Source organism: Nerophis lumbriciformis, linkage group LG04 (assembly GCF_033978685.3).
Source record: "Nerophis lumbriciformis linkage group LG04, RoL_Nlum_v2.1, whole genome shotgun sequence".
In the NCBI taxonomy this organism is placed as follows: Eukaryota; Metazoa; Chordata; class Actinopteri; order Syngnathiformes; family Syngnathidae; genus Nerophis; species Nerophis lumbriciformis.
In genome coordinates, this window is record NC_084551.2 from 17,813,432 (window position 1) to 17,840,430 (window position 26,999).

General features: G+C 39.2%; 1 protein-coding gene across 1 annotated transcript in view; it reads right to left on the minus strand.

The window, feature by feature from the left end:
• The window catches only part of LOC133597074 (zinc finger protein 236-like), an 87,179-nt gene that overhangs the window by 8,249 nt on the left and 51,931 nt on the right, over nucleotides 1-26,999 (minus strand). The window contains exons 16-30 of the mRNA XM_061949994.1: nucleotides 25,110-25,252; nucleotides 24,676-24,779; nucleotides 23,141-23,292; nucleotides 22,586-22,762; nucleotides 20,953-21,274; nucleotides 18,340-18,443; nucleotides 17,817-18,260; nucleotides 15,193-15,332; nucleotides 13,450-13,681; nucleotides 13,210-13,380; nucleotides 12,273-12,431; nucleotides 11,627-11,784; nucleotides 11,418-11,549; nucleotides 8,431-8,625; nucleotides 8,145-8,274 (exon numbers count right to left, since the gene is read on the minus strand). Of these exons, the coding sequence (XP_061805978.1) occupies nucleotides 8,145-8,274; nucleotides 8,431-8,625; nucleotides 11,418-11,549; nucleotides 11,627-11,784; nucleotides 12,273-12,431; nucleotides 13,210-13,380; nucleotides 13,450-13,681; nucleotides 15,193-15,332; nucleotides 17,817-18,260; nucleotides 18,340-18,443; nucleotides 20,953-21,274; nucleotides 22,586-22,762; nucleotides 23,141-23,292; nucleotides 24,676-24,779; nucleotides 25,110-25,252 (2,763 nt within the window). The remainder of the gene's footprint in view (nucleotides 1-8,144; nucleotides 8,275-8,430; nucleotides 8,626-11,417; nucleotides 11,550-11,626; nucleotides 11,785-12,272; nucleotides 12,432-13,209; nucleotides 13,381-13,449; nucleotides 13,682-15,192; nucleotides 15,333-17,816; nucleotides 18,261-18,339; nucleotides 18,444-20,952; nucleotides 21,275-22,585; nucleotides 22,763-23,140; nucleotides 23,293-24,675; nucleotides 24,780-25,109; nucleotides 25,253-26,999) is intronic.

A 26,999-nucleotide genomic window follows, 5' to 3' on the forward strand; every position in this document is an offset into this window, starting at 1 on the left:
TATATTGTTACATGCCAGCTTTCTTTTAAAATGGTAGTGCTTTGGAGTTGCAAAAAAATACTGTATACTGTGTCAAAATGGTTGCTGTTAAAAAGTTAATTGAAATAATAAAATGTGTGCTGGCCTAATATTTTTGCACACTGCTTTATAAATAAAGGACTCTTCATTTAAATACTAACATCATTCTCTTAACCCTCAGGGGAAAAAAGCTGACTTTTTTGCCTTTCAGTGCATGTTTGCTCAATGTTGGCTATATCTTTCCATTGTGTTATTCCATCACACAGGTGTACAAAACACTGGCAGTTACTCGACTATACCCCAAATAGGACATACTGTAGATCAGGGGTGTCAAACTTGTTTTAGATCGGGGGCCACATGGAGAAAAATCTACTCCCAGGTGGGCCGGACTAGTAAAATCACAGCACGATAACTTAAACATAAAGACAACTTCAGATTGTTTTTGTTGTTTAAAAATAGAACAAGTACATTCTGAAATTGTACAAATCATAATGTTGTTGTTTTTGTTTTTTTTTACAATTACCTGTTGGGATTAATAGTAAAAATACTTTATTTATCGAGATTTATATTTTCTGAATAAATTATGTGATAATGTTCTCCAACACCGGGAGGGTGTTTCTGGGCACACCCCTTGTAGTGGGGAAAACAACTGTTGCGATGCAAACAAGCAATCTTATTGTCATTGCCAACGACAATATTGAAGTGTAATTTCCTCTCGTTAGCATTTATTGTGTGGGAGAGTTATCGCTGTGAATTGACCACTACAGTCCACAATAGTCGGAATCACCCACGTTAGCATTCCATTCAGTTGTAAACAAATTGCACAAGGGAGCATCTATGGCCATAATGTTTCTAATTCCTGTTATTTGTTGGAGGCTAAATTGCAGAGTTTTTTTTTAGGAATGGTTGAAAGGACAGTGTTGTATGTGGGAAATAGGTGGTGTCGCAGATATGTAGATGACATATGGGTTAAAATCAGAAGCCAAGAAGTCCAAGCCTTCACCGAGCACATTAACTCAGTGGACAAAAAACCTAAATTTCACACGTGAGTGGAAAAAGTGAGTCAACTCATTGGTGATAATTGTCAATCTACCAAGATAAAAAAATGATATCAAAATCAAATTACAGGATGTTATTTATGTAGTTTGCTCATTTTCCTCGACTGATGTACTAACATCATGTGGTTTATTTTGTACATATGTAGCATCATCTACAAAGAATTGATATTGCGACATTCAGTGGACACATTTAGAACATCTGTTTTTTTCATTCAAAACATTTCCGGTTAATTTTTATATTTAGCAAACTCATCCCGCGGGCCGGATCAAACCTGTTCGCGGGCCGTACATTTGACACCCCTGCTGTAGATACTTATGTACAATACATTGTGATTTATTTTCTAAAATTTCCCCCAAAATAGTCTATGGATGTTCTAATTCATCCAGGTCATTGAATTCTCAGGGTATTCAATCGATCGCAAATGGACTGTTTGGTTTGTCTTCGCAGACGTTTTGCCTGTCGTCCAGGTAGGCTTCATCACTTCATTCTCATAGACTTAGATTGGTCAGATAAAGTCTAGCGGCTGGTGCCAAAACCCCAAATATTTATACTCCAACACCAGGAAGGTGTGCCTGGGCAAGGATGTTTTCTTGCCCAGGCACACCCTCTATCTCAACAACTGTTGAGATGCAAACGAGTAATCCTAACTGTCAAAGCAAACGAAAGTGTAATTTCCCCTAGTTAGCATTGAGGTATTGTTTGGCAGAACGATCGCTGTGAATCGACCACGACCACTCCCAAATATTCGGAATCACCCATGTTAGCATTACATTCAGTTGTAAAAAATGGCACAAAGGAGCAACTGTGACCAGAATGTTTCTTACTGCTGTTATTTGTTGGAGACTAAATTGCAAAGTATTTTAGGACTGGTTGAAAGCACAGTGTTGTGTGTGGGAGAAAGATGGTGTCGCAGACCACCTCCTCTGTTCAGGGATGTTTTTTCAACCTTGACAACCTCACTCCTTTTTTGTATCATCTGTCCTCCCTGTCCAGAATCTGTACAGTTTTGTTCTCAAAGGAGTGCTGTTCCTCCTGGAGGTGCAAATAGACAGCGTTGTTTAGTAGTTGTTTTGTTTCCCCGATATAAGAATCAGTGGATTCATCATTACACTGGATACCATACACCAGATTTTTTTTGTGGATGTGGCGTGTCCGGTCTTTAGGATGTTGTTCTTGTTATTTCTGGAACTGGATGCACTTTTCACAAACCACCACCTGGGGTAACCACAGGTTCTGAGAGCTTCCCTGGAATACTTATGATCTTTCTCTTCGGCCTGTGGGCTGGTGGGAATATTATCAGCTCTGTGTTGTCGGGTTCTGATAATGGCCAGTTTGTGTTCCTGTGGGTGGTGTGCTAAAAAGTAGGTATTGATCGGTATGTGTGGGTTTTCAGTAAACCCCCAATGTGGACATCACAGTCCAAAAAGGCAACTTTTTCACTCACGTGTGAAATTGAGGTTTTTTGTCCACTGAGTTAATGTGTCGGTGAAGGCTTGGATTTCTTGGCTTCTGATTTTAACCCATGTGTCATCTACATATCTGCGACACCACCTATTTCCCACATACAACACTGTCCTTTCAACCATTCCTAAAAAAACTCTGCAATTTAGCCTCCAACAAATAACAGGAATTAGAAACATTATGGCCATAGATGCTCCCTTGTGCAATTTGTTTACAACTGAATGGAATGCTAACGTGGGTGATTCCGACTATTGTGGAGCGATAACTCTCCCACACAATACTTAAATGCTAACGAGAGGAAATTACACTTCAATACTGTCGTTGGCAATGACAATAAGATTGCTTGTTTGCATCGCAACAGTTGTTTTCCCCACTACAAGGGGTGTGCCCAGACACACCCTCCCGGAGTTGGAGTACAAATATTTGGGGTTTTGGCATCAACCGCTAGATTAAATCTGAACAATCTAAGTCTAAGACTAGATCTGACCAATCTGAGTCTATGAGCATGAACTGATTAAACCAACTTGGATGAGAGGCAAAACGTCTTCTAGGACAAACCCCACAGTCCAGCTGCGATTGATTGAATGCCCTGGGGATTTCAAAAAAACTTGTTCACATTGTCATAATGTGTTATTGTAAGTAGAATTTCAAGGACACAAATTAATGTATTCGATTTTGGAATAAGGATGCAACATAACAAAATGTACAAAAAGTGAAGCGCTGTCAATACTTTTTGGACGCACTGTACATGTGATTCAGTTTTTAAAGGGCATGAAAACAGTTTAGATTCCTATTTTTTCTTTACCATTTTTCTCAAATCTCTCAATCAATGACCATTTTCATGCTTCAAAACGCTTAATTTTCGCCCCAAAAATACATAGAATATGCTTTAAAAAAAGAAAACAAACCAGCCATGGAGTAAATCCACATACTCCGATGCACGACTATCTGGTAACAATGAATGAAAACACAAACCTGATCGCATAGGCAAAGTTGATCTACTAAACGTGCGCAAAGTGGATTGCAGAATAAGGCGTGCAATCCATTTTGCGTCTGTATTCCTTAATATGCAGAATATATGCTGATCATCAAAACTCTCACAATACTAGGAGAAGATGCAAATATAATTATGTAGCACGCGCAATGTGATTTATTTATCAATACTCATCACTATTTTGCGAGCACTCTTTTGTGTTTTGTTTAGCACGTGTCAGAAAGACGTGCAAACTGACAGTGCACTAATACACAGCTGCAGGATCAGTTTTTGCTCTGCAAAGACAGACGATGGATAGTGTCTCTGTCAATGTGTGTATGACAACATTTTAGACGGTCAGAAATTTAAAAAATATATATATTTGACATACCATATCTATTTAGCAACATCATTTTATAGTTGTATAGCTGCTAGATAACTTAAAGGTCTGATTAAAACAAATTCAATTGATGCGTTTTGGTGTGCTTTAGTGTTTTTTTTAATTGCGTTTGTCTTTTTTCAAATAGAATATATATTATTAAAATATTTCTTGTATGAAAAAAACTTCTTCAACTGTGCATTTTTTTGCTTCTTGAGTGGAATAAGTGATGCCCCTTTCCAATTAGCGAGCGCACCTTCGGCAATAAAATACAAAAAAATAGTTTCAATTAGAGGTGTCCGAAAATATCGGCCTGCCGATAAATGCGTTAAAATGTAATATCGGGAAATGATCGGTATCGGTTTTTTTTTTTATCGGTATCGTTTTTTTTTTTTTTTTTTTTTTTTGTGTCCTGTCCAGCTTCTCAGGCAAATCATATAGTTGATGTAGATGCCCATGTCGGCTGTTGAGATTTACTTTACAAAAGAGAAGTGTAGGATACTTCTCTTGTTGCCTTATTTGTATTTGACTTTATTAAATGTATTTATATTATCATTTAGTGCAGCCGGGCCGGAGCAGGAGGGGATAAGACAGAGAGACAAAAACAACAACAGCAAACAACAACAACAACAACAATAGAGCAACATCAGCAAATATGACATGTACAAATATGATGGTAAAAGTAATAGCAAATAAGCAGTTAGCGAAAAATAAAAAATAATACAGAAATAACAATGAGCATTATTACACTACAAATGGATCAATACAAATACCAATAGAAATAGCGCTATTGATAATGAACAATACCAATAATTTACCTTTATTATCAACAATACAGTTGTTTAAATGCAACAATACATATACGTAATGATAACTTGAGATACGAAAGAATGCAGAAAAATGGAGGGGGAGAAAGAGAAGCAACCTACATTAACCTTGTAGATTGTTATAGTCACAATAGGTTAAGCTTTGTCAGTGTGCCATGTGTTACACCCAGTTTACCCTAGGGCAACAACGTTAATATATGTTTGATGAAACGTGATTATGTGCATGAGTGTAAGTATGCATATGTACTTGTATATGTACAGAATGTGTATATGTGTTTGTACAATGAATGTATATGTACAGAATGTGTATATGTGTTTGTACAGTGAATGTATATGTACAGTATGTGTATGTGTATGTTTGTATATTGAATGTGCGTGTGGATGTACGAACATTAGGTAGGTAAATATGTACTGTATTTGTGTATGTATGTGGGAGCGTAGGTACCTATGTACGTATGTGAGCATATGTGAATTTGCATGTACAATACATTCGACTCCCAGAGTGCGTGGGAGCCAGAGCACGGCCCCATCACCCCCGAGAGCCCAACCCACAAACAGGAGGCGTGGTGCCCAGGGAACCAGGGACCACCGCCCCCACGCAGCCAAGCCGGCCAGCGACAGGAACCCCAGAGCCCGACCCACCGTACCGCACACGTATACATACCCACACATACACATATATACATATACATACACATATGTACACATACACATATATAAACATACATACATACACACACATATACATACATATACACAGTTCGTCAGCCCCGACAGCCATCACGCGCGCGCGCTGCCATCAGTCACAACATCAGCCACACCCCTGCACCAGACCCAGCAGCCACGGGCGCCCACACCACAAACAAACGGCAACAGAAACAGCAGCCGCAATAACCCCAGACAGCCAGCACCAGCCAATCAAATCAAAGCGATCAAAAAAAAACTGCGACCAGCAACCACACGCCACCAGGGCCACGGAGACCAGCCGGCGCCAGCCCGCCGGTCAGCCCGAACGCCAACACGCAAACAAGAGACACCAACAACCCCCCCAACCAAAAGGCCCCCCACCCCAACCCAAACCCGCACAAACACACCACCGCCCAAACAACCGAGACACAGCATCCAGACCAGACACGGGGGCTGCGCCGCCACCACACCAAGTCACCGACAGAGACCCCACAGCGCAAGGTCGGGCCACACGGGCACGGACCCCATCCAACAGGAAGTGAGACCCGCGCGACGCCACACACAAATAAATAATAAGATTAAAAAAAAAATAAATAAAAAAATAAAATAAAATAAAAAATAAAATTTAAAAAATAAAATAAAATAAAAATAAGTAAATAATAAAAAATAAAAAAATAAATACATAAAAAAAAAAAAAAAATATATATATATAACAATAATAAATGAATAATGAATAATAATAATGAATTATTTTTTTTTTTTAATGAAATCAACATAAAAAACAGAAGATACACTTACAATTAGTGCACCAACCCAAAAAACCTCCCTCCCCCATTTACACTCATTCACACTCATTCACACAAAAGGGTTGTTTCTTTCTGTTATTAATATTCTGTTTCCTACATTATATATCAATATATATCAATACAGTCTGCAAGGGATACAGTCCGTAAGCACACATGATTGTGCCTGCTGCTGGTCCACTAATAGTACTAACCTTTAACAGTTAATTTAACTAATTTTCATTAATTACTAGTTTCTATGTAACTGTTTTTATATTGTTTTACTTTCTTTTTTATTCAAGAAAATGTTTTTAATTTATTTATCTTATTTTATTATTATTATTTAAAAGTACCTTATCTTCACCATACTTGGTTGTCCAAATTAGGCATAATAATGTGTTAATTCCACGACTGCATATATCGGTTGATATCGGTATCGGTTGATATCGGTATCGGTAATTAAAGAGTTGGACAATATCGGAATATCGGATATCGGCAACAAGCCATTATCGAACATCCCTAGTTTCAATGTAGATTCAATGCACGACTGCTTCTAAAATGCCTATTAAAAGTAGGAGATGTCTCCTGCATGTTGGAAAACATTGCATAATGATTTGCAGTAAATGAGAGTCTTTGTGGCGATGCCCGTATAGTACACGCAAAGTCCTCATTTAAATAAGGCAGTCTGTGTTAACATGTTTCTCCATGTACTGGGTTCAGGCATGTGCAGTGTTTTTGGGCGGGAAGTGGGGATTGAGTGTTTCAGGTTTTTCCTCTGTGCAGAGGAGATTAAATGCTGTAAACGAAAATAAACGTAGTTTTTATTCACCTGCAATTAACAGTCTGCACCACTCAATTGTACACGCAGTCTTACTAAATCGCATGCAACACGCCAACTAATAGTACATGCTATTTTTCAGATTGCGGATGTTGTTTAGCACATGGTATTTGGATCTCAGTTAAACAGGCCGTTAATGTGATTTAAAGTAAGTGCACTTTCATTACTTTAGCCCTAAACAAAAATACCAAACATGTAATGTTTTTTTTTTTATCATTATGTAAACCCTTTGAAGGACTTTTGATTAATTGATTGCACAGTTTCAATTACCGGTAGTATAAATTTGAGTTATTTTACTAATTTAAACCGTTGACACTATCTGATCAAACACTATCAAATGGTCAAAATAATACTACTAAATATTTAATACAAATATGTTTGATATTTTGTGTTCAGGACTATAGTTTATAATAGTTTATAGTTTCAAATAAAGTAAAAAAAAAAATCCTAAAAATGTTTTACGCCCCTCAAAAATGTAAAGAATACCATGTCTTGTTTGGCTTTGAAGATAATTAAAATCGAATTTCCCCACAGGGTTAAACATTCTTAATTAGCTTGAGGACAACTGCAATAGCAATAAAAATATCCGGCAGTGCCCCGCCAAAGCCGTTCTATTTTGACAACACTGAGATAGAAAAGCTTAACATAATGTTCCGCCTATTAGCCAGCTGTGTAGTTTTAGTAGCGGAGCCTCATCCATTATTTGTGCAAATGAGACAGTGGCACCAGTTAAAAATGCTAATGTTGTTGACATCACCAACATACTTTAAAAGCCACAGGTTATAGTAGCAATTTCACTAGTGCGTAGTGACATGTGAAAGATGACACAATAGTGGCATTATTGCGCAATCGCAGTGTAAAAGAGGTTACCATATGTATTCGAAGAGTTAGTACAATTACATGCAAAGCTACTCCTCTGAGTCCATTCAAATGATAATGAGTTGAAAAAACTGCATTTCCCTGCACTTTGTTAGTTATGTTGGATACGTTTCACATAGTAAGGAGGCAGGATGCTACTCTACTTTAAATGCCATGTGTCAGTTAAATTATTGGCTGAAATAAGGAATATATGTGATTACAATTCATTGTGAAAACATGGGAACACATCTAACCAAATCACCTGTGTGTGTGCGGTTGTGTCTTTCCAGTTGACTGCGCTTAGGGAATGCCTTCCCACATGAGGAGCAGCTGAAGTCTCTAGGTTTGAGGGAGCTCAGCGATGGGCCTGGCTGGTGCACTCGCTCATGTTCCTATTGACAGATCAATAAAACTAACCAACATCTTCTCATGTGTCCATTAGTTCTTGGTTACTGCATAGCTAAGCCTTTCATTGAATTCTGCAAACAACTTTTTTCTATTACCACTGCATGTCAAACAAGATGTACAGTTCTGCACCGCAGTCTCACCTTCAGGTGCATTGCTCGCTTGAAGGCCTTGTTGCAGATGTTGCAGACGTAGCAACGGTCATTGCTGTGAGCTTGTCGGCAATGGCGGCGGAGAGAATTGGCATTTTGGAACACAAGAGCACAGTAGAAACATGTGTGCTGATTATCAGCCTCACTGGAGTCACCTTTCTCGCCCTTACGGCCTTTATTCGCCATCTGGATCGCAAAACAAACATAAAAAAAATGTCTAATTTGTCTTTGATTATTGCATCATGCGAAAGAAATGCAGTCAGAACCTGAGCATTTTAATACTTAAAAGGGGCAGAGTACAATTGATGTTTAGTTCAATATTATTTATCAAGTGGGGGAGTTGGTAAATTGGTTTTTAGCAACCCTCCTAGCCTTAAACAAAATTGTCAGAAATGTGTCAAAGACAGAACTGACAGGTAAGTTAACAATACACTACAAGCACACAAAATAAGACACACTTAAAAATACAATATAAAGACACAACTAATGTTATTTAAAGGGGAACTGCACTTTTTGGAGAATTTTGCCTATCGTTCACAATCATGATAGACAAGACGACGGTTGTATGTTTTTTTTTAATACATTCTAACTCGTGAGTAAAAGTCCGCTTACAATGGAGCCAATAGGAAGTCCTCTATTACGCCCATAAATCCCTCTAAAATAACCATCCAAAAATTGACAACAATACTCCATTTACATTGCGTGACTTGAATATTAACCAAGTATTAGTGATATTGTTTTTATAAGCGCTAGCGCAGACCAAATATTTATAGCGACGCCGTGATCACAGAGCTAACTGGCTTGTGTGGCTATGTTGACATCATCAGCTGGTGAGCTGCTTTCTCGCCTCAGAACTCTTGAAAGTTTGTCCAAGATCATAAATAATGCCTTTTACCTTGATAGTAGAAGGATAAGGACTTTACAACTTTACAGCCCTTTATAGTGGAACTGCACTTGTTGTAATGTTGCCCATTATTCACAATCCTTACAGAACAAGAACACATATGTCTTTCTCTTTTCTGTGCATTTTCAGAACAAACTGCACATATGAGGCATAAAATCTATTTACAATCTATTCCACCTATAAAGCAACCTAAAAACATTAAAAAAAACCACCAAACCTGTTTTATATACATGCTGTAAGTATTATGTAATGACAGGCACAATCATGATAACAATTAATATGTACAGTATTTTGGTCATTGTAAGCATTACTGTTACTTTTTTGGGTGCATTAATTTCACAGAGCACATAGCAACAAACACTACCGTTGCTATGTACTACAACGACATAGAGAGAACTTTCTGCATTTGCTACCACTAATGGTGGACGCCGTGAGAGCCTTGGAGCGTTATCATGTAGCACTATTGTATTGCTAAACGTTTCACATGAAAACATAACACAGTGACTAAAAACATCTGCTCTCACTGGGATGCCGACTCATGGGATGGTTGTATCTTTCAGCACTTGCGCTCTCTGAGATGGTAAATTCAGAATAATCCCCTTTCCTCAGAAAATAAATGCTTAGTAGCGATACTGCGACTGTTTTATGTTGCATTCCATTTGTTTGTTTGCCATATAGTATGAAGTTGGTAGTGTGTAGATTTTCAAAGTTGACCAACTTCTAGGCTTGGTGCCACAACCTTCTTCTATACAAGGGAAAGTCCTGATTTACAACCTGGCATTAACTTTTACAAACTCAAACACAGTAAAGCAGCAACAAAGCTTCTTATTTTTCTTCATTATATGGTGGGTTCGCAACCAACCTTATTAGCAGCCAAGCTGGCGAGTACGGAGGAGCAGTGTGAGCAAGTGACGTGATGTGAAGTAAATTATATTTTTATAGCGCTTTTCTCTAGTGACTCAAAGCGCTTTACATAGTGAAACGCATTATGTAAGTTACATTTAAACCAGTATGAGTGTATCGATCCGTTGTGGTGAAGAAGGAGCTGAGCCGGAAGGCAAAGCTCTCAATTTACCGGTCGATCTACGTTCCCATCCTCACCTATGGTCATGAGCTTTAGGTTATGACCGAAAGGACAAGATCACGGGTACAAGCGGCCGAAATGAGTTTCCTCCGCCGGGTGGCGGGGCTCTCCTTTAGAGATAGGGTGAGAAGCTCTGCCATCCGGGGGGAGCTCAAAGTAAAGCCGCTGCTCCTCCACATCGAGAGGAGCCAGATGAGGTGGTTCAGGCATCTGGTCAGGATGCCACCCGAACGCCTCCCTAGGGAGGTGTTTAGGGCACGTCCGACCGGTAGGAGGCCGCGGGGAAGACCCAAGACACGTTGGAAAGACTATGTCTCCCGGCTGGCCTGGGAACGCCTCGGGGTCCCACAGGAAGAGCTGGACGAAGTGGCTGAGGAGAGGGAAGTCTGGGCTTCCCTGCTTAGGCTGCTGCCCCTGCGACCCGACCTCGGATAAGCGGAAGAAGATGGATGGATGGATGGACAGTATGAGTGGCACTGGGAGCAGGTGGGTAAAGTGTCTTGCCCAAGGACACAACAGTAGTGACTAGAATGGAGCAAGACAGAATCGAACCTGAAACCCTCAAGTTGCTAGCACGGCGGCTCTATCAACTGAGCCACGCCGCCCCACGGCAAGGTGATGTGACACTACGTCAAAAAAAAATTGTTCCTCTTTGTTCGTTTGTTGCTGGATGGTTTTTAGAGTGCGTTAAAGGCAGAATAGATTAATCCAAATTACCTGCATTGTTAGCCATCTTTTACTAGCAGTTTTTCACTGATTAGAATTCACAGTAAAGGGAAATATGTGTTGTTGTCTCACATAGGGATTGTAAACGATGGGCAAAATTCCCCCCCAAAAAGTGCAGTTTATTTTAAAAGCCAATTAATTTGACCAAAAACAAAAACATTAGGTCAAAAAAAATAAGTGTGGGATTTACTTAATTACAGTAAGTATAACCTCTTGTCTTCTTCCATTTTTGTTTGTTATCCCTAGACTGACCTATGGACTTACGTGATATCCATTGTCAGATGTTCCTATTGCAGATTGGGAATGATGGCTGACCAGCAGCACTGGCTGTCCTGAAGTGGCAGGCTGCCCTTGTGGTAGACTGGGGTCATTCAGTACTGCAGGGAACGTCTGAGCCTAAGGGTAAGATTTTTCTAATATGTAAAACTTTTAAACAACAGTTTTCTAATAAGGGCCATGTAAAACATTTTTACCTGTGTGTTGAGGTTCACAGTGACACCATCGAGCATTCCCTGGGCATCTGCAATGGTGAGTGTTACGCTGCCATCATTGGCCACAACTCCTGGTGACAAAACTAGGCTTTGAGATGAGGAGGTGTGTGACAGCGTAGTGCTTGATGCAAGACTGGTGACTGAAAGAAATAAGTTTTGGACATTCAAAGTACCGGTTAAAGTAAATATTCTGCACAGTTTTATGGAGACTGGTACTATACTCCATTTTTTGTATTTATGTGATGAAACAGACACAAATTGTAACTGCTTATATAATGAAATGAGGAAAGATTGGATTCAGTACAAGAAAAGTCAAGATACTGTAACAGTTGTAATAGTTTTTATATGGTAGTTATTACTGATGATGATTTTCTCTTTTCTATATTATAAATGTTGTTAAAATGTTAGATACTCATGTTAAACAATGCAAAAGTATCAAATCATAAGGTTCATGGGCGTGAGTTTTAGCTGTTTTGGAATCTTTTTTTTAACAGTGGGCCATTTGTGACATCACAGATTGACGGAAGTACATTTGTGGTCGGCCATTAGTTTACGTTTTGACACACTTTAAGATCAATTCTGTTTGATTGATATAAATACACACATCGGACACATGCAAATTTCCTACCAGCCATTCCAGTGTTGGTGGGATTCTGAGGTAGAAGGTGGTCATTAGAAATAGTCAGAGTGGCGCTGGTGGGCTGGGTAGTGAGCGGTGATGCCAGCCTGATGCTGCCGTTCATCTCTGCACTGTTGGTGTTGCCGTGCTGCGAGATTAGATCTTGACCTGCAAAGACGTACAAGAAATTAGGAATTATAAATCAATTATTGCAGATTTTTTGGTACTGTGTACTCCCCGCGACCACAAAAGGGATAAGCGGTGGACAATGGATGGATGGATGGTATGCATAGAACACAATGGAGTGCATGTATCATTTGTAAGAATGCATATTTACAACAGATTTTTTTGTTTAATTGGTTTATGGACTATGTGGACGATACATTATTCACAAGAAATCGATGGGTACACCAGATTTAGCTCACAGCTAATTTCCATGCGTAGTTCATAATTTGACACCACCTGACATACAATATACATGGAAGAAAACAAATGATACAATTACTAAAAACTATAAAACAACATGTATTCACATAGAAAACAGTACAACACAAAACAGTAACATACAAAAAACACATGACACTCGAGCCCTCACAAAACTACACACCTCATCTCACAATTACAAATTATTTAAATAGGTAACCTAAACAACTGTTAATTTATAAAATGCATATGCTGTAAAGTGCAAGTCATAAAGTGCCTGTGCAAAGAGGCCTACAATTCATAAAAGGCCCGAGAAACAATGCATAAATAACAAAACACCTACAATAAAATTGCAATATTTTTTACCCCAATTTTTTTTTGTTTCTTATTGTGAAAAAAAAGCACTTTTTAAAAGCAATTCCATTAACTTTTGATCACCAATGCAAAATGTATCCATCCGTCCATCCGTTTTCTACCTCTTGTCTCTTACGGGGTCCGCAGTCTTAAAAAGTGACTCACATACCTGATATGGTGAGTGTGATCTCCTGAGGGGTTCCTGATGTGTTTGTGCCAGAAGCTGTTTCCTGGGCCTGTACGAGCGCTTGTGTCAGGCTGGAATTATTGATTGTGAGGGTGATCTCCTGACTACTATTGCCTGTATTACTACCCATGACATGGCTGAGGTCCTGAGAGCCTGGGAGAGATGGGATTAGACAAATTAGAACAGCTCAATAAACATTGTTTCCTTAGTTAGGGAACATACTTGCAGTGTCTTGTTCTGAAAGGCCAGCCATTGTGACCTGGGCAGGTGCAATGTTGGAGGGCTGCAAGGTCAGACTGTTCAGGGGGTGGATGACAACATTTGCCGACACAGAGGGGTCACTGGTGGACATGAGCTGACTGCCGGAGTGGAGGACAAGGCCAGTGTCGACACTTAGAGGCTGGGAAAGTAGGCCGCTGTGTTGTAGCGTCTGCTGAAGAAGTGCCTGGTCGATCTGTGAGAAAACCCTCATGAGACGACGCCTAACAATTGCCATTACAAGACTTCAAACAGGATGTTCTCAAAGGCAAATGGCCACTGAGCTGAGAGTGTCAATAGCCGGTTGCAACATGTAAAGAGAGACATGACGCAACAGAAACACATAACATATGCATGTTCACATGTAAAAGGTTATACAATCGCCCCTCGTAATTCGCTGTTAATTGGTTGGCTGTGATAAATGAATTTCCGTGAAGTCAAAATGATCAAATATAAATGAAATATTTTAATAGCTAGAGCATAAAACAACTGTTTTGAAACCTTCTAAATACACTATTCAACAATATGAGGGCCCTCTAGACATGAAATAACACCCATTAGTCACCTTTCCAGTCTTCTAATCCATCCATCCATTTCCTCCCGCTTGTCCCTTTGAATCCAATGTCTTAATACTGCCTGAGGCTGAGCCAATCAGTGGCCACAATACTACACAGCGCATTCTGATTGGTTTAATCTCCACTAGCGGCCAGTATTACTGTAGTATTGAAGTTTTTAGTTTATTTTGTCATTGTTATGCTTGAAAATGCTTAATTTAGGAGTTACATTTAAAAAAATGTAAAACAAATATCCAATAAAAATATGCGACGTGGTGAAGCCGTTATATCTGAAGTGCGACCTTGCCAAGGACGACTATAGTGCATTTTAAGCTCATCCTAAAAGCCTGAAGTGAGTAGTATGTGCCTACTTTTGTGGCTGTAGTAAGCAGCAGTATATATATATATATATATATATATATATATATATATATATATATATATATATATATATATATATATATATATATATATATTCCTAAGTGAAATAACTTACATAAGCATATCCTACAACGACAAATACCTATTGAATATTATTTTAATAATAGCGTTTAATTAAAACAGCAAACTATGTATGTATACTGTAACTATATAATCAGGCATATGTGCTAGAACGACAGTTTACACATTTTTAAATATTTATAATCATTTTACAAATTCAAATGCAAATTGCTAATTGTGAATGGAACTGAGCCATTAAAAGTTTGCCTATTTTCTCTTTTTACACATTAAGTATTTTAACACTTTTCAAAACATTATTTTTCAATAAAATCAATCCACCACACACTCACAAACAGCAAATAATCAAACTAGTAATACTACGACCGTATATGGAATATGGTAACACATTGGATTTAAAAGGTAATTTGGTCCATAATTCATCATTCTCTCCTTTGTAAAAATTCAAATAATGTAATTAAATAAAGCTCCCCACAGCTTATTGCATTGGATGGATTTGATTACCTTTTAAAACAAAGATAAGCTGCACAGCACATGATGGTCAATGCAGGCAAGAGCTCTACACTCAACACAATTCTCTGCTAGATATAACTCGTATGCATGTTCTCTTACATTTAGTCTAAAATTGTCAGTAATGCTGCAGCTGTGAGAAGCTTGGCAACAAGAACAACGTATAGTAAGAGATGTGTGTAACCTGTAGGGTGATGTTGTTTATGCTGCCTGCGTCGATGCCAGAGATTTGCACATTCGGGCACACCAGATTGGCAGGCGTCAATTGGAGATGAATACTCTCCAATGTGGTCAGGCCATCAGAGAGGGAGACATTCAGATCTCCTGCAACCACAAACACAACACACATACAAACTGATAACGATGCTGCTTTTCTTTCAACTCAACATTTGACGTACGTAATGTACCGAATAAGCTGTAACACACGTAAAATGGACAAGTTTATTCCAGCAGAGCAATTTATAAAGGTGCTTTCATAAGATCAGTGTAGAACGGCAATGAGAGTACATTGGATACATTTTGTATTATACATGTCAAGGTCCCATGTACCGGTAAGAGTAATAACATGTACTGCAAGTCTTCAGTTCTATTATGGAATCATTTAGATTCCTGTTAGAATATAGTATATTTGAGGTAGGGGTGTTTATTGTATTATGAACTATGACATACAGCAATCCCTTGTCCTCGTTTATTGCTGTTAATTGGTTCCGGACATGATCACGATAAATTAATTTCCGCAAAGTAGGCATCATAAATCTAATATTTTAAAAAAAACTACCTTTTACTACATTTATTATGTTCTATATATATTTAACAACATTATACAGTAAGAGGCCCTTTGACACACTTTTAATCCAATACAGTAATGCTGCCTGAGGCTGAACCAATCAGTGGCGACGATACTGAACAGCGGGATCTGATCGATTTGGTCTCTTCAAGTGGCCAATACTACTGCAGTATTGACATTTTTCATTAAATTAGCCGTTTTTTTTGGTTTAAAAGTTTAATTTAGAGCAACAATCTTGTAGAATCCATCCATCCAATTTCTACCGCTTGTCTCGTTCGGGGTTGCGGGGGTGCTGGAGCCTATCTCAGCTGTAGAATATGTACAAAATACAAAAGAACCCATAAAAAATCTGCGATGTGGTGAAACCGCGATATTTAAAGCGCTGTGTGGCGAGGGACGACTGTAACAAAACATGTAAAAAAATAAATGAAATCGTCTTCCAGATATTAAAAGGGGGAGGAGGGTTTGAATTAGTACTCTTTCATGGTTAGATGTGACATATTGTGAATACAATCACATAATGTTAAATATGTGATAAAGTAATTTATTATTAGAAGGCATTTTTAGGAAGGAGACATATTTTTGTCAAAGATGGCTATAGAGTCCTCTCTTCCTGTGAAAATTTTACGCAAGCCACAAAATTCTTAGCTGCTCAAGTGTGAAAGGCTGTTATTGAGGCTTAAAAAAAGAGAGATAACTTGTATTAACTCCCTCTAAAAACATATTTACACAAAGAAAGGGGCAATTTGGGGATGGCAGTTTCCCATAAAAGCTAATCTTCACAACAATCAAATTCCAATATCTGAAGAGGAAGAGAATTTGAGGTGAGTACACAGTGATAAGGCCCCTTCCCTCGCTCTATATCAGTCTCTGTGGACTTTTTTCCTGCAGCTGTTAAGCATTAATACTGCTAAATTATAGTGTCTGAAAATAAAGAACCTGAAGTGTCAGTTATATAGTAGTAGTTATATAGTTTTATTATCACTTTAAAATGTTGGCTGTCATTGAAACAAAGTAAGTTAACCAATGTATTTCTCACACTGTCAGTACTTTGATAAGGCACAAGTATCTTTCAATATACATTTGGAATTTAGCTACCACCGGACAGCATGTAAACGCTGTATTGAAACAGCCCAATTAACTATTTTGATTTAAATGTATTGTATTTGTATCCTTTAAAAATGTGTTCAAGAAATTGTTAATCAAGATAAGAGATAATCAAGACAAGAGCTTTGAGATAAGAGCTGTCTGTCGGCTAATAAACAAGCGAACATTTGCGTTAAAAGCATCTCCGCTATTAGTTGGTGTAGCAGATATTACAGTAAACCCTGTAAGATCCACCCAAAACATCTGGTCTTTCTCGCTAGCATTAACTTTTAGCTGGAGATGGACATAACTTCGGTTTCCAACCATGGGAAGGTTTTAAGTGAGTGTGAAGGACAGTGATGAGTAGAAGTGAATGATATTCACTGATTTAAAGAAAGAAATAATCAAAAACATGACTGAGCGTGTCACTAACTTGGTAAAGCAGCTGGCGTGTATCACTGCACCATACTGAAGCAGAATGAGTCGATAACGCCAACCAAGGGTGTTAAAATATATGAATGGCAGACATTTATCATATATTTATGGAGGAGCTGCTAATGGTATGTTTGACGGAGAAGCATACATTATTATTACATTACTTCATAAAACTTGTGTAGTTGTTAGCACATTCTATTGTATTAAATTACAATACTTATTATCACACTTACTTATTCTTTTTAAAAGGCATGTTAAAATTACACAGTTTTTCAATTTAACAGATTTCAATTCATTTCAATGGGAGACGTTGATTTGAGATACCGGTACATGTGTTTAAAGCTAAGAGCTCTGTCACAGAACCAGTTATTATTACAAGCTTGTAATTTGAGGTAGTAGGGTAAAAAAGTGAACATGTATGTAAAGTGTGACAATTTAATAGTACTGTACTCTTAAACGTACTTCGGTGCATACGGTGTGAAAGTGAAAGTAGATCGTACCTGACATAGAGGCAGGCAGAATTGCCTGTCCCACCAGTCCCGACTGTAACAGATTCTGGTCAAACTGCCCAGTCAGCACTTGGTTTGCTGGGAGGTAAATATTAGAGTCGGCGTTGGAGGTTTGTAGCATCCCCACAGGCTGAAGTGCTTCTGTCGATGTTGTATGCTGGCCTTGATCCGAGGCCCCAGCATGCCCGGTGTCTGAGTCTTGAATGTGACTGGCCTGACCAGAAGAAGAGGAGGTACGCTTGGATTTTCGTCTCTCGCCATTAGCCCGGAAGTGGCACTGGATGTGGGTTTTGCGATGGCCAGAAGTCCGAAACCGGAGCTCACAGAAAGGGCATTTGAAAGGCTTGGAACCAGTGTGGAGGCGCATGTGCACTTTTAGGCTTCCCTTAGTAGAGAAGGATGTGTTGCACATATGGCAGCTGACCAGTTTCTGACCTACAAAGTTTAGAGGACATAGAAAGTGAACTTAAGTTGAATTGACAATGTAATTAAACAAAAGTACACCAACACTAACCTGTGTGTGTCTTAACGTGACAATCCAGAGTAGATTTGACCGTAAAACTCTTTCCACATTCATCACACTTGTAGGGTCTCTCTCCTGTGTGTATTCGAATGTGTCTAGACATAAGGAGACAAAGAGAATAAAAAAAAATCAGCCCGACAAATTAGGTTGTACTTCTAAGTTGTCACTTGTGAAGTGCAATTTGCTTAAAAATCAAGATTTGCACTGAGCCTTGTCTATAAAATTCGCTACACCTCCCTGATACCGAAGTACACGTCAAACTACTTCCAGAACGTAAATGACCGCCATAACCACAACACCATGGGGAGCTCCACAAACCACGTCAAACCCAGATTCCTTCTATGCCACATCAATATGGAATGCGCTCCCAACAGGTGTAAAAGAAAGTGCATCTCTATTCTCTTTCAAAACCGCACTAAAAGAACACCTCCAAGCAGCTACAATCCTAGCCTAACCCCCTCCCCCCACCACATCCCACCTCCCCGGTTTGTAAATAATCAAATGTAAATAATCAAATGTATAGTTATGTTCATAATAATAGCAGTGTGTTTAAAAAGGTGAGTAAACCTCAAAATTCTTCAAATAAATTGTATTTTAATGAACACAAATGCATTGGGGACACTGCACATTCTATTTCAAAGCCAGAAAATTGGAAAAAAGTAATTTAATTTGACAATATTTTACAGAAAGTCAAGAAATATAAAACAAAAAAATAGCAGTGTTGACATATTTCTTTACAAAACTCAAATGTACTGTATAAACGAAGAAAGGCTTGCAGATTCAACTTTCCTTAGAATTATTAACTATAATTTAGTTGCATAACCACGGTTTCTGATAACTGCTTCACATCTGTGGCACATGGAGTCCACCAACTTCTGGCACCGGTCAACAGGTATTGCAGCCCAGGACAATTGTACTACATTCCACAATTCCTCTGCATTTTTTGGTTTTGCCTCATGAACAGCATTTTTTATGAGTTTTCAATGGGATTAAGGTTCGGGGATTGTGCTGGCCTCTCCATTACTTGAATTCTGTTTGTCTGGAACCATGATTTTGCTCGCTTGCTGGTGTGTTTGGGGTCATTGTCTTGTTGAAACACCCATTTCAAGGGCATTTCCTCTTCAGCATACGGCAACATGCCTTCTTCCAGTATTCTGATGTACTCAGACTGATCCATGATCCCTGGTACACGATGAATAGGACCAACACTATAGTACGAGAAAAATCCCCATATCATGATGCTTGCACCACCATGCTTCACCGTCTTCACTGTGTACTATGGCTTGAATTCAGTGTTTACAGGACGTCTGACAAACTGTCTGTGGCCCTTAGACCCAAGAAGAACAATCTTACTCTCATCAGTCCCCAAATATTACGCCATTTCTTTTTTGGCCAGTCAATGCGTTCTTTGGCAAATTGTAACCACTTCAACACACGTCTTTTTTTTAACAATGGGACTTTGTGATTTAGGGCTATATAAATAAACATTGATTGATTGATTGATTGATTGATTGATTGACGTGTTATGTAGACCACAAGGAAGTGTTTTCAATTTAGAAACACTCCTTTAATGCGCCCTATAATCCGGTGCGCCTTATATATGAAAAAAGATCGAAAACAGACCATTCATCAGCAGTGCACCTTATAATCCGGTGCGACCTATGGTCCGGAAAATGCAGTAATTATTTTAGGGGAGATGGGAGCACAGGTATCACATTTTGCTGTGATGGATTGAAATCCTGCAGCATACTCCTGCTCAAGAAGGCACATGTACGGGTGCATCTGATGTTGCCGATAAACGTGACGTGAAGAACACCATAACACTGTCCAACATGATCTTGAAAACATTCTGCTTTGAGGCTGTTTCTCTGCTAAGGTACAGGAAGACTTTCAATGCAGTGACATTGAGGGGGCAGATGAACAGGGCCATATACATAGAATCTTGGATGACAACACATGAAGATGGGTTGTCGAGAACAATAACTAAAAATATACAGTCAAGGCAACAAATGAGTTGTTCAAAAAGAGAAGGCAGACAATAATGCCATTGAAAACTGAGTTTTCCAGTTAACAAGAGACAGCCTCAAAACCTTCACAATGATCTGTATAGAAGACTGGACTAAAAATAACTACAACAAGTAGCAAAGTTGGACTTTGTGTGGGTCAACAAGAGTTTCTCCACCATGTACACAGTTTTGCTTCTGGATCAAATATGTATTTTACCCAGTCAAATTAACAACTTGATTTGTAACTTTTTGGGGGGGGGTTAATAAAGTATCTCTCTCTTTGTTAAAATAATATTACAAAAATATTTATGGACCATAAGGGGGTAAATTTATTGTAGTTGCAGGGCTTAAAATAAGTTTTTTCAACCAGGGCATTCAGAAAGGTGAGAATGTTTTTTACTATCATACCATTAGAACCTGGCCTTACACAGATATGTATATGAGCACAAACAGGAAGCTTTTGTCTCTTATGCTTCTTCTTGCAGTATGAGATTAGTATATTATGTACTGTATTGCTATACACGAAATAATTATAACAAGTTGAAATTAGTTTTATAAATATAACGTATGAAATACTAAGGAATGTAAGGATCCTTACCTGACAAGGTCGCTGGGCTTCTTAAAGCTTTTGGGGCAGTAAGTGCAGCAGTTGGCAAACTTGGGCTCTGTTTCTAGCTCCACTGCTTTATCTTTAATCTCACTGATGCGATCCCTCTCCGCTGCGGACTGGGCAAGGATTCTCTCTGACACGGATGCTTCCTCACCAGGATCTTTTGCCAGTTCTGCCGTCTGCTCCTCCGTAAAAGTGATGATTTCCGTACCCCTTCTTTTAGATGTTTTTGGATCCCCTTCATCTTCGTCCTCCTCCTCCTCTTCCTCCTCATCCTCTTGCTCCACTTCCATACCTTCCGAACCAATAACTGTAACAATATAGGAGTTTGTGCACAAGTATACACATGCGTTGCAATTTTAAATACCTTTACACCACCTAAAACTTTCGCAAACATTCTAAACTTATTTACGATAAGAAAAAAAATCAGTTATGATAAACATATCAGAATGATATAAATTGAACATTAAAGTATAGTATAGATCGGTGCGGCGTCCTCAGTAATGCGGACGCTGTATCGATCCGTTGCGGTGAAGAAGGAGCTGAGCCGGAAGGCAAAGCTCTCAATTTACCGGTCGATCTACGTTCCCATCCTCACCTATGGTCATGAGCTTTGGGTTATGACCGAAAGAACAAGATCACGGGTACAAGCGGCCGAAATGAGTTTCCTACGCCGGGTGGCGGGGCTCTCCCTTAGAGATAGGGTGAGAAGCTCTGCCATCCGGGGGGAGCTCAAAGTAAAGCCGCTGCTCCTCCACATCGAGAGGAGCCAGATGAGGTGGTTCAGGCATCTGGTCAGGATGCCACCCGAACGCCTCCCTAGGGAGGTGTTTAGGGCACGTCCGACCGGTAGGAGGCCGCGGGGAAGACCCAGGACACGTTGGGAAGACTATGTCTCCTGGCTGGCCTGGGAACGCCTCGGGGTCCCACGGGAAGAGCTGGACGAAGTGGCTGGGGAGAGGGAAGTCTGGGCTTCCCTGCTTAGGCTGCTGCCCCCGCGACCCGACCTCGGATAAGCGGAAGAAGATGGATGGATGGATGGATTATAGTAAACATAGTTTACAGTGGTCCAAAACTCTCTTATATACTAAATAGGTAACCAAAATATTGGAAAATGCCAAACTTTGAAACCTCCGACTTGTGCAAAAGTGTGGCTAATCTATGGATCTTTCTTTGCTAATGGTTTAATTATGGAATGGATGAAGCAAAGAATGTACTAAAAGATCCAGTTTAAGAAATTGTTCAAACTCAAATTGTTTACAAATTACAGGAAAGAAGAATCTTACTGAAAAAAGAGAAAATCTTATCCATCTCATAAAGGATGAATAAAGACAACAATTACTTTTCTATTTTGTTTTAATCAGCCGTTTTATCGCCGTGTAACAGGCACCGTTTGGAAACAATTGAGGTATGTACATTTTCTATGTAAATATCTCATTCCACAACGTACCGCTATTTATTTGCAATTTTTAGTTTGGTGCGGCAAATGTATGACATTTTTTTTTCTTCTAAAATGCAATGGGTGCAAAATGATATACCGGTGCGGTTTATAGTCCGGAAAATAATGTATTATTGGTTTCTCTTTTTAATATCAACATTATTAAAGACCTTGTTGTCTCACCTTTGTCCTCTACTGTGTGCTCTTTTTTCATGTGCTTTTTACACAGCAGGCTTGTCCTGTAGCTCTCGTCACAAACGGAGCATTTGAACGACTTGGCGTGGATGATCATGTGGCGGTTCAGGCTGCCATTGGTCGTGAATGAGGCGTCACAAATGTTACACTTGAAGGGCTTCACTCCTTAAAGTGGTGGATGACAGGGAGTTGACAAGATATAAAGACAAGAAAATTAGTTGATATATTTGACAACCATAACTTTCATTTAGGATCAAATACATTTGAAAAGACAAGATTTCATTCTATGAAGACACTAAACTGAATTGGACTGAATAAATTGCAGGTACATATTTTTCCAGAGGAGAAATAACATGTTTCAAATCACTGTAAAAGCAGTGAGGTACAGTACATTGAAATGGAAAATAAATATGCCAATGTTACAATTTAAATACATTAGAAAGTGATTACACATTGATTTGGTTTAGGTTTTTAAAATTTTAGGTACTGTAGAAACATTTTAACACCTGCAATTTAACATGTAACCCTGTGTAGCACGCTTACCTGTATGTGTATTCAGATGGGATTTGAGCACCCCAGCTGACACAAAAGCTCTTCCACAGAGGGGACATCTATATGGTTTCTCTCCAGTGTGTGAACGCAAATGCTGTTTCAAATGACTAGATTTTTTGAAACCTTTGTTACACCAACTGCACCTAAAGAGAGAGAGAAAGCATTAGAAGAGTACTGGTACTTAAAGAGTCACATTTCCTCTATATCAGCAATGCTCTTCAAAAGATTTGCTTCAATTTAAAAGTTGTCAAAACAAAACAAACTCATTGCCTTGTTGCAATTAAAATAATTGGAATTACAACATTTTTTGTTTACGTGCGCAAATTAACTCACAAAAGCCACTTTGTTCCAAAAGTTAAAAACATATCATACTACTGATTGTATGTACAATATAATATTTTATAAACTTTTAATTAGAGAACCACAAATACGCTAATAGAATTGCACAACAAAATCTCAGCATTACGGGGTAATGCAGGTTCCTCCCTCTCTTATTGTCTGCACTATTATCCAAACTCCTTTCCCTTCTTGTCTCTCTGTGAGTGCGAGTGTATGTGTGTGTCTTTGTGCCCGCTGTACACGTAACCTTCCGAGCCCTTCCTCTCTTGCACTCAATTCCACATTATGTAGTAAACAATATTGTGTGTGGAACAGGAAAACATCGCATCTCTGGCTCCTAGGCTACTTCTCGAAAGTAACACAAATGATCAGCAATTACTCCCACACATTCGTCCAAACACCAATCAATTAAGGGATTGTTATTTCTAGTGGTGTCCCGATACAACCTTTCATTTCTGATATTGGATCCTTGAGTATCTGATACAATATTAGCAAGAATTATACAGTACCGGTATATACTTTTATATTGCAGTGTGGAATGTTAGAAAAAGATGATCAAGTGAAATTACTCAGACAATAGTGGTATGAAGTATGAAAAGCACTCACTTATTCATTATTAACCGGCTGGACTAGAATTATGCAGTTTTTAAGTTGAAGTGGAGTGGTAATTCGTTTTTCGGCAACCCCTAATGGTCACAATAATTCATTACATTAAGCTCATGACCAGTAAACTTAATGACGCTGTCATATTTGTTACTGAGGGCTGGGCGATTAGATGATTGTGATCCTTGATCGCGATTAATCCAGTTCGAGCACGGTGATCAGCTGCTAGCATATTTCCTCGATCAACTGCTTGTATCGGAAAGCTTACACTGGAAAGAATCGATTCAAGCAGATGTATTCTGTTTCTTGTTTTGATATCAAACCGATATCAATATTGGATTGGGACAACCCTAATAATTTCTATACCCTAGCACAGTAGTCTCCAACCTTTTTGTAGCTGCGTACCGGTCAACGCTTGAAAACCGTTTATTTTTAATTTCTTGTGCGGCCCGGTACCAATCGATACACGGACCGGTACCGGGCCGTGGCCCGGTGGTTGGGGACCGCTGCACTAGCAGGCCTACCATCCCTGAGCCATGTCAATGCCGAACCTAATCCAATAATACTATAGAACAGAATAAAACCTGTATGCTCGCTTGATGTTGTCTTCACTGTCTTCTTGGTACTCCTGTGGCTCGGTGGTCAGCTGCAGGTCTTCCTGACTGTTCTGCTGAAGAAGCCCGTTTGTCTAAATACAAGCAAAAAACCAAAACTTAAACTATAAAAATCTGTTTTAAAGGATTATCTTTTTTAAAAATAAGCTAATTGTAATACATGTGTTAGAACTATAATAGTTTTTTTCTCAAATCCCCAATGTAAAAATTAAGATGAGATACACACTGGTATTGTAACATAAACTAAACTAACACTGATTAACACAGGCTAGCAGTAATCAAGGAAGTTCATCTGAAAATGTTTGGTTGTGTATGAGCAGCGATGTTACAAGTTCCTTTTAAATATAATGCATGAGTGACACAGAATTGAACTGGAGCAACATTTTATTTAACCCAAAACTCACCACTTCAGCATTGGGATCATGAAGCAGACTCGGTGGGTGATAGCTGGAGGACAGGGCCTGGGACTCAAGGGTGCTGGAATCCTGTAGCTGCTGGACAGTGGAGAACTGGCCCTGGTTGTAACTCGACTCAGCCATTGCAAAGCCTGTAGAAGCCCACATTGAATAACTGGAAATTTGCATACTAAATACAAAAACACAAAATAGTTGAGAGTAAAAGCTCTTGGCAGCATAGGGGACATTATCATTATAAGTAATAGCAACTATGTTTTCAAAGTGCTTGTTGGCTTGTCAGCTTTCTAATTACACTTTAATAAATCCATCCACCCATCCATTTTCTAACGCCTGTCCCTTACAGGGTCGCGAGGGGTGCTGGAGCCTATCTCAGCTGCATTCGGGCGGAAGGCGGGGTACACCCTGGACAAGTCGCCACCTCATCACAGGGCCAACACAGATAGACAAACAACATTCACACTCACATTTATTCACTAGGGCCAATTTAGTGCTGCCAATCAACCTATCCCCAGGTGCATGTATTTGGAGGTGGGAGGAAGCCGGAGACCCGGGGGGAACCCACGCATGTCAAATCGAGTTTTTGTTTGCACAATCCAAAATCCAAAGTAAACGGACTAAAATATGCACATTCTTAATGCAATACATTTACTCAATAAAGGGCATTGCAGATATGCAAATTTAGCAAAATAAGTCAGTATTCTGAGATGAGTCCAAACTAACGTACTGTATTTTGGACCATAGGACGCATCGGATTATAAGGCGCACTCCCGAATAGCAGGTCTATTTTCATCCAAAAGGCGTACCATTAGGCGCATTAAAGGGTCATGTTACATAGATTATGTTTTACAGACCATCTAAAGACGCTTTCTGACCATCTCTTCAGGATGCACCATTTTGTGGGCGGTCTTATTTATGTGGCTCCATTTCGACAGCGTCTTCTCCCCGTCATCTTTGATGCAGCGGTAGTTTTTAGTACTTCCAAACGTGAGTCTACGAACAGATATAAGTTAGAACTGTATGCTACTTTATATTAGACAAGGCAACAGCGGAGGATGAATGCCCCACAACAAGAGGATAGAGAAAAAGAAGGAGCTTATTGACGACAATGGCCGACGCGCGGAAATTTTCGGGACTTATACAGATCCCAAATTTGCATCAGCAAGCACCAATAGGTAAGAAAATTTGGTTTTGCATTATATTGTGCAACAAATTGCGACATAATATGTCTCCTAAAAGGTGCTATCTTGGGGACCTTATACACACATAATAATACCCGTATGTTGAAGCACAGTACGTCTGACTATAGAAATTCTATCAAGCATTGCGGCTTTGTAGCTTACCAAAGTCGCACTAAAACATTTTGACATATTTTTGAGCGCTGTGTGTAATGTTCTATATTCTCAATGAAACATCAAAGGTTTGGTGTTGCGTGCGTCAGGGTACTTGCTAGCATAATTCATTGGAGAGGTGTCAACTTGCAGTGCACACATATCTCTTATGTGTGACAGTCATCTACTAGTCACAATTATCATTACACCATGTACAAAATAACATTGCTTTGAGGTCGTTAAGTACAACCAGAATTAATACGTACATTAGGGGCACCGGGTTAAAGTTAAAGTTAAAGTACCAATGATTGTCACACACACACTAGGTGTGGCAAAATTATTATCTGCATTTGACCCATCAACCTTGATCACTCCCTGGGAGGTGAGGGGAGTAGTGGGCAGCAGCGGTGGCCGCATCCGGGAATGATTTTTGGTGATTTAACCCCCAATTCTACCCCTTGATGCTGAGTGCCAAGCAGGGAGGTAATGGGTCCCATTTTTATAGTCTTTGGTGTGACTCGGCCGGGGTTTGAACTCACAACCTCCCAAT